The 8,741-nt window shown below is 38.6% G+C and overlaps 1 protein-coding gene across 3 annotated transcripts in view; it reads right to left on the reverse strand.

Annotated features, from left to right (window-relative positions):
- Positions 1-8,741, reverse strand: part of Sclt1 (sodium channel and clathrin linker 1) — a 122,195-nt gene that overhangs the window by 103,989 nt on the left and 9,465 nt on the right. For all 3 annotated transcript variants that reach the window (XM_026782922.1, XM_026782924.1, XM_005343937.2), the window contains exons 3-4: positions 2,827-2,885; positions 2,262-2,334 (exon numbers count right to left, since the gene is read on the reverse strand). In XM_026782922.1, the coding sequence (XP_026638723.1) occupies positions 2,262-2,334; positions 2,827-2,885 (132 nt within the window). The remainder of the gene's footprint in view (positions 1-2,261; positions 2,335-2,826; positions 2,886-8,741) is intronic.

Here is an 8,741-nt window from a genome sequence, read left to right on the forward strand (position 1 = left end):
AAAAAAAAAAAGAAATGCATGCCTGGTATCCTTACTATTGCCAAAGAATTGTTAATTGTGACTGTGTGGAAACCTTGTGGTTTATAGTTTATATACCCACAGAGACACAATTAACAGACACAAGAGAACATGGAAAGAGAGAACACTGGAACTATATATGGCTGATTCATTCCTTTCACCATCAGACCCCTTCAGCCATTTTTCACTTGCTGTAAGTGTTCCTTGTGGAAGATAAAGGTTTAGGGGGCTGGCAACCCAATAAACCTCGATAGAAATGAGAAGTCTTTATGCAAAGAAAATATCTAACTTTATCTTTAGGAGTTGAAAGCATTGTGTTCTCTTAGTAAAGGTTATACCAATCTATTAATTAAAAAAATTAATACTATAAAAATATTAATTTAGCTCTCTCTTGTTCCCTTAAGCCCTGGGATTTACCAGATATTCAAAGGCCTATATATATTAAGGTTGCGTATTAAATGCCCCTTAGGTTTGAAAGCTTATGTTCAGAGGTTGGAACTTGCAAGAAGCTTGCATTCTAAGGGCTCTAACTTTATCATCAAATTAATCCATAGCTTCATGGACAATTCAGAGACAGCCTGTCACCAGCATATGCCCTCCAAGCGCTTATTTAGTCACAGCGCCCTTCTCCTCTCGCTGCTTCCCAGATATCACCAAGTGAGCAGCCTCCTCCGTCATGTTCTCCAGCTATCACATTCTCTCTCTTCTCAAAGCCAGGTAGCCTGGACTGAAACCATTTGCCAAAACCCACCTCCCTCCTCTAAGTTGATTTTTCTCAGGTATTTTGTAAGAGAGACAGAAGGGCGCCAAGGCTTACTATGTGCTACACTTCAAGGCACAGCACAGAATCTCTTCCTCTGAGAATATCAGTCTCCAGGGGTTATTTTTATACAAAGCTATTGTGCTTTCTCACATTTGCATCAAATTAACCCTGCTTTCTTTACCATTAGTGAATTGATTAGGGGTCTGGTATCCAAGCCAAATACAATCATTAGTATATTCAAGCTCTAATAAGGAGGAGCCACTGTCAGCAGGTGGGCTTAGCCTGACACCCAGAAGTTCTGCTTAAGAAATACTTCTAAATATTTATCTGCCATTTGTATTTCTTCCATTTGAGACCTGAAGGTTATTTGATTGGCAGCTTTGTTTTTAGTGTTTAATTTGTACAATCCTTTATACATTCTAGAAAGAAGCAGTAGAGGCAGCAGCAGCAGCAACTTTAAGAGAAGACAGTGAGAAAAACAACAACAGCAAAAGCTGAAAAGGAAACACTAGGGCCAAAGTGTATAGCTGGGAAAAGGAGTTAAGGGAAAGTGCAGGTACACATGGAGGGAGAGCTAGGAGCTATAGCTAGGAGAGCTAGGGTTTTCCTACATACATAAAAACAAAGCATGTAGGAAAAGCACATATGGAAACCTATTACTTTGTAAACTAATTTTAAAAATAAAAACTAACTGGGGGGTGGGTTTGAGACAGGGTTTCTCTGTAGCTTTGGTGCCTGTCCTGGAACTAGTTCCTGTAGACCAGGCTGGCCTCAAACTCACAGAGATCTGCCTGCCTCTGCCTCCCGAGTACAGGGATTAAAGGCGTGCGCCACCACCGCCCATCAAATAAAAACTCTTTTATAAAAATGAAATATTTATACAGTTTTTCTGGTATCAGAAAATTTGGGAGGAAAGGTAAAAGACATTTATTTCAGTTCAAGGAAATGAAATGTGGGTAACTGAAATAACAATCCTGTATTATTTTTAGTTTTTCACGAGCCTAGTCTCAGACACCCTGAGACAGAACTGCCTATAGACAGCTTCCTGAGCTTATTTCTGTTATTCTTAAAATAAACATCCACTAGTAATAGAAAAACATGTACCAGAATCTAAGCCTATACTGGAAGTAGGTTAGTATTATCTTATCTAAAAGACACAAGACAAAGGCATTTGGCAGAAATAGATCTGAAAATGGGGAAAACCATTCTGCAAATAGTGATAACCATGGGTAGAATAAGGGTAAGGTATGAAAGGCTATGAGACAGTTCTGAGCACAGAGATACAAGCAGATAATAATGCAATCAGGACACAGCTCCAAGCTTCGAAAAAATGCCTCTGCCAGACAGCAAGAACAATGGAATACTGGGTTTAAAAGAATACTGAAGATGTCTACCTATACACATTTAGAAATGAATGAAACTTTCATATTTTCTTCTCACAGTAAAACCACACAGAAGCTTAGTGATTATGACTTCATACCTGGTAACAGGTCAGCTGTCTGCTTAGTTCTTCCAGATGTTTCTCATACTCAGCAATAAGAGGAGGTAAACAACTGTAGGAAAATACAGAATTAAATTACAGTATATTCAGTTCCATTTACTTTAAGATCTAACAAGTAAAAGACATCCCAAAATAGAAATTTGTGCTTAGTAGGAATCAATAGTTTGCTGCTTTCTTAACAAGTAATATTTTGGACTAAAACCTTCTTGATTGTGTGGAAGGGGCAGGAGGAGAGGTCTGAGCACTGATGGATAACAAATAGCTTCTCTGGCTTCTATCACAGGAAGCCACACTTTCCAAAGGGTTTACTTGTAAACAAATCAAAGATGCTCCCAGATAGTACCGTCTTTTCCTGGGGGCGGGCAGGGAAGGTAAGATCATCCTCCATTATAATCCAGTTTTCTAGACTCCACCAATATTTTTATGAACTCAATAGCATGTCATTAATGCTTAATTACAGCAGACCACAAAATAAACATCCCTAAATTAAAGGAACTCTTTCAGTGATCAAGCAAGCAATAGTATATATCTGATAATACTTTACCTTTGATCATCTAATGAGTTTACTAGTATGTCACCTCTGCCATCTTTGGACATGCTGGTCTATAAAAGAAAATAGTCATTTAAGAATGTTTTCTCAAATTATTCTAGTTAAAATTGAAACAAGTCATTAAAATTTTTATAACTTTATAAAAAAAACTTCACAAAAAAAGAAGAAAAAAAGCTGATTTGCATTTGGTAAATTTAACCACGAAGGATAAAAATTGACCAATTAGAACTATAAAAAAATTTCTATTAGATGAACTATCTACCAACCATCAACACTAATTATCATTATTTGTGGTGAACAAAGGAAGCTTACGTTACGCTCAGTAACAGTACAAGGCTGTTTACTATCGCTGTTAAAAGTTCTGGTGAGCACGGTGTCGGGAAGATTGAAGAGCTGAAGAACATGTGGCACTATTATTATATACAGATATTTGGCCATGTACCCAGAAAACACCACAAAATACAATATATGTTAGAGTAAATTAGAGAATACACTAAGTCCTAGAAAGAAGATAACACTCAAAAGAAATTCAGTAGTTTTCTCAAACACTAACAGTCATTTTCTTTAATCTTTGAAAACGATTTGCCTACTTTCTTTTTAATACCAATCTTTTTACTTTTGTAATTTTTCCTAATGTTTATGCTCATATATCACCAGTCAAGTTCTACTCCCTTTCTTCTTTTGCTGAATTTAATTTGCTCTTTTTCTACAATAAATAAATGCAGTTCCAATGTATGAGTTTAAAAGTATTTATTAATCTTTCTTCTTTCTGAGGTAACTGTGGATTCACATGGGATTGTAGGAAATAATGACAGGCAAATTTGGGCAACTTTCCTCAATGGAAACGTTTTGTTAAGTCACAATATAAATATAGACATTCCTTAGCTTAAAAAGGCTGACAATTTCATCTGAGGCTGAAAACGAGAAAAGCTAACAATGCATTTTATACACTGCCCTATAACACGGTGGCTGAGGAACACATACAAAGTATGTTCATACTTGTGATCACACAGCTGGCTGAGAAGTTGGGCCCACTGCTGCTGTACTGTAGCACCTATTAATTCAAGAAAAGTTGTGGATGTGTATCACTTTCACATTAGCAAAAGCTGCAAGCTTGTGTGTAAACCACTGTCACCTGGGGACCTACTGTAGTATAATGACATAACCAATACAGAGGTACTGCATACATGAAGATAAGAAAGTTTGCATCCCGGGCTCACCTGGCACCTTCTGGTGCTGGGCAGATGGGGCACTGTCATGGTGAGGAAATGGACGGTGTTATGGGGAGGGGAACAGAACGGGTCACTTCCTGTGGACACAGGCATATCTGAAGAAGTGACATGATGATGTCTGGGCCTGGGCTACTGCCCATGCCTAGGTTCATGCCCTGATGCAGTCATGGCCTGTGGTCCTTGATACATGAAAGGAAGAGAGGATAGGGCTATACAGAGTTAGCCTCACACCACACTGCTGCAACACTAGGAAGAACTGGTCCTGCCCCTCATCAGCTGAAGCACTCAGAAGAGAGGGCCCGGACACCTCACCTGGGCAGCACAGTAGAGCTGACACTGTTCCCAGGGGGTTCTCTCTGGGGGTTGAGAACGGGAGAGCTGATTGCACCCCTCTCATCACCCACGGTGGCACCATGGGTGAGGGGAAGATGCCCTCCTCTCCTCACCCCTTGACACCTGCAGCAGGTGGGGGACATGACCCAACTCTTTAGGAGAACAAGCCCTGTGCCTCACCCTGAGATCATGACAGGGGCACAGCTGGTACTGCCTCTTTTGTCTGCAGTGTGGTGCTGGGACGAGGAAATGTGCCCCCTCCCCCATCCCACACTATCTCCAGCTGGAGAAGAAAAGAAGGCTCGGCACCTTGTCTGGGTAGTACAACAGAGCTGATCCTGTTGACAGGGCACAGATATGTTGCTGGAGAACACGAGCTTGGGAGACCTGGACCTGTCCCTCATCTGCCAAATGTCAGCATGGGCTGGGGAGAGATGCCTCCCCCACTCCAATCAATGCCTGAGGCAGGTGGGAGAGCTGTCACCATTATTCATCTGTGAAGTGGCAGCATGGGCAGGGAAGAGATCCACCACCTCTGCCTCATGGGAGAGCTGGTCCAGAGGTCATAAAGGCAGGAGAGCTATCCCTGCCCTTCATCGGCTGCAGCACTCGGGAGTGACCTCTACACCTCGCCTGGACAACACAGTAGAGCTGGCCCTGACGGTGTGGGTGTGGGAGAACCAATCCTGAGGTTGTGAAACCACGAGAACAGACCCCACCTCTTGCTCACTGCTGCAAGGGGTGACCTAGCCAGAGCAATGCTGGAGAACTCACCCTGGTGGTGAAGGGGAGAGCTTGCGGACTGACCAACCCTGCAAACTGCCCAGGCCTGGAACTGAGGTTAAATGTTGACCCACTCCAAATCCACCCCATCTGTGATCTGCTGGCGCACAGGTCGGGGTAGGCAGTCCTGCAGACCCAGGGCTACAGGATGTCCATGACATGGCAGCAACAGGATGAGTCCATCTGCATGGGATATTTTTGCCCTCCCTTTACTTTTAACTTATAAATGTCCTTTTAAGCCACGGTCGACTCTCTTATAAATAGCATTCATTTACTTTGTGTCTTATGACTGGAGAATTACTTCACAAGTAATTACTGTCAATACTACTAATGCAATCTTGCTATTTTCTGTTTTGAAGTTCCTTTGTTCTCGGCTTCTTTTGCTTTCTCTCCCTGATTAATGACTTCTATAAAAAGTATGTTTTGATTCTTTTCTCTATCATGTGTGTATCTCCTAAGTGCTTTGGCTTTGTATTGAGCAGGAGGCATGCATAAAACATCTCAAACTTGTTTCAGAGTAAGTGTTTATAACTGACCTTTTAGAATGATGTACAAAAAGTTTGTATTGTTATTCTCTTCCATACAATTAAAGTTTCCAAGTCACAAATTATTGTTTTTATTTATTCTTCAGGAAGCAATTGTAGTTAAAGTTACTTTTAGCATTTCTGCCTTTTAAGTTCTACACAAGAATTAAAAGTGACCTAAATATCACAGTCCCAATAACAAAATATTCTTGTATGTAAGTTTTACTTTCATAGTTCAACATCGTGACAATCAGCGCTTTTTTACTTCAGCCTAATGAACTGTCTGTATCAGTGTCGCAGCTGGAGAGTTATGAAGTCTCTCAGCTATTCTTTTTCTCTTTTATTTCTAATGGACAATTTTGACAAGTAAATTCTTGGTTGATAGTTCTGTTCTACTTGAAATAAACCATCTCACTCTACCTGGTTGATAATGATAGGATATAAGGGTAGATTACTGAATCTACGTAGTAAAAAAGATATAGAGATTATAGTATAAAAAGATAGATTTTTGAATCTACTCTGAAAAAAAAAAAGCTTCTGGCAGGCCCCATGTCAAAGTCAGTTGTCTCCTGTCATTGTGGACAAAACTCCTTTCCAGAGCAATTGAGGAACCTACTGCCTACTGTAAAATACCTTACTCCGTGGAAGATAGAACAGTTTTAAAAGGTTAAAAAAAAAAAAAAACAGGAGAAACCATGAATAAAATTGATAAAGGTTTGATATGAATCAAGAGACTTCTTGATTAGAAGAGTTGATAGGTCACCAATCAGGGGTGACCATTCAATCTAAACTAACTTATATGACTAGTAAATGCTTTTCATTTGATCAGATATAACTTGCCAAAAGAGAGTCTTCCCAAAATTACGGTTGGGAAGGTTTTGTTTCTGTCTTTTCAGGAGAATAAAGGTATCCAGCTAAGGAATCAGAAGACCACTTGACAAATGAGACATCTGAAGAAAAGGGACAAATTATCCAGAAAAAAAATGTCCCAAGAAAAGAGTAAATTGACCTATTGGTATATCACATTTCCAACAGGATAAAATTTCATAAATCTTTTCAAATGTTTGTTTCTTCTGTTCTCTACAGACATATAATACAAATGGTCTTTTTGTAGTCTCAGTCCAATTAAAAAAATTAAAGCTGGTTTTGGAGTTGGAATGTAGCTCTCTCCTTCTCTAAACCCAAGCATGCTTGTTAAAGGAAAATCCAAAATCTTTGTCTCTTGTCAGAAGAGACACCTGATATGGAATAGAAGAAGAACCAAACTGAGGAACTATTTTATTGCTTCTAATCTCATAATCCTTTGGTTTTATTTTAACTCTTTAAAGCTTTTCTTAAGGTATAAATATTCACAAAACATATAAGATTTATATAGACACTTATTTAAAAATATTTAAATATATATTAAAAAAATTAAAATATACTTAAATATAGGTATATATATATATATGTTTTAATTTTTTTCATGATATTAATGGTTATATAGAGTACTAACTAATTCTAGAAAAAGGCTTTATTCATTTAGTTTCCTGTATATGATTTTGGGTTTGAGTCTATATAAGTTTTCTGCAGTGAACCATGACCATGCCTGACAGCAAACTCTGAAGTTTCCAAAAGGATGATGGGGTCCCATAATTATGACAATTTCACTAGGATGATGATAATACCACTAAGCTGAAAAACGCTACCTAAAGATAAGCTTTGGACTACAAACTGCTCAGAACAATTTTGAGATGGCTAGCTAAGATGGTCCAGCCTCACAGAATACTCTAGCCAGGACTTGAGACAAGCCCTGCACTTTCCTACTACACAGAGACTGGACAACAAATGATAACTTTCCCAGGTCTTGAAAACTAACCCAAAATTTTTCTTTTCAGGATCCTCTAAAGATGCTGTCACCCCCAGACAGCAGAAAGTAAACTTAAGAAGTCGATACCCACATTCCCAAGAGGTAGGATAGGTGGGTTTTGGTCATTCAATTGGTTATGGATATTTGTCATTGTTTAGAGTCGTTGGTTTAGGTTGTTATTGGTAATGGTCAAGAAAAAAGCTGAACAAAAGAGTTTAAATTCAGGATTCTTGTTTTGAAAAGAAAAAAAAGGCTGTAATTATGATAGGATATTAGGGTACATTATTGAATCTACTCTAAAAAGAAAAAGGGGTAATACAGAAATAGGATAAAAAAGTAGATTATTGAATCTACTTATAAACCAAAATAACAACTACTAGTTTTAAATATTTTACATTGATATGGATTTTTGCATATAGATACAAATTTAAGATTATTTTTTATTAGAACATACTGTACATATGTTTCTAATCTTGTTCAAGGTATTGTACCTATACAAGTCATTTAACAATGTAATGCAAATTTCTAGCCCTTGAAAGTTTTTATTACCAACTATTTAGGATAATAGGTAATGCAGATTAGAAATCAGTTACCTATTACAATCAAACTTATAGTCATGTTAGGTATATTTTCAAGATCAAACAGATACAGTTTAGATATATGGGTCATCTTCAAACACTTCAGAGATCTGAAGAATAAGGCATTTAAGATGTCTTAATAACATGGGTTCTTTTTTAAGACAGTGAGACATGTCTACTCCTGGCAGCACCAATCTACTTTGGAGAAGATGATGGACATCAAAGAAACTCCACATGGAGTTTACTTTCTTTGTGGCAAAAGTAGCTGCACCGTTTGTTACCCAGTTCAGAACATGCTCTTGCCTCGACTGCTGACAGTATGCTGTGCAAACTGGATAAGCAGGACACAAAAGAGAGTGACTGCCAAACCTTGCCCAGACAATGTAGGACAGTCCTTCAAAAATCCTGCTTCATAAAAGTCTGTCAAATATTCTAGTCCTGTAAGCCCAAAATGGATGCCCCAATGTTTCAGAGGAACCTTGGGTGACTCTCCAGGCAGCCAGATGTTTCTGTCATTTCTTACATTTTTTGGGCCGCTTGCTTGTATAGGAATTCCTGCTTACTCAGTTAATACTATTTCCTTCTCAGGTCTCTGAGGGAGCTGAAGACT

This window comes from Microtus ochrogaster, chromosome 1 (genome assembly GCF_000317375.1).
Source record: "Microtus ochrogaster isolate Prairie Vole_2 chromosome 1, MicOch1.0, whole genome shotgun sequence".
NCBI lineage: Eukaryota > Metazoa > Chordata > Mammalia > Rodentia > Cricetidae > Microtus > Microtus ochrogaster.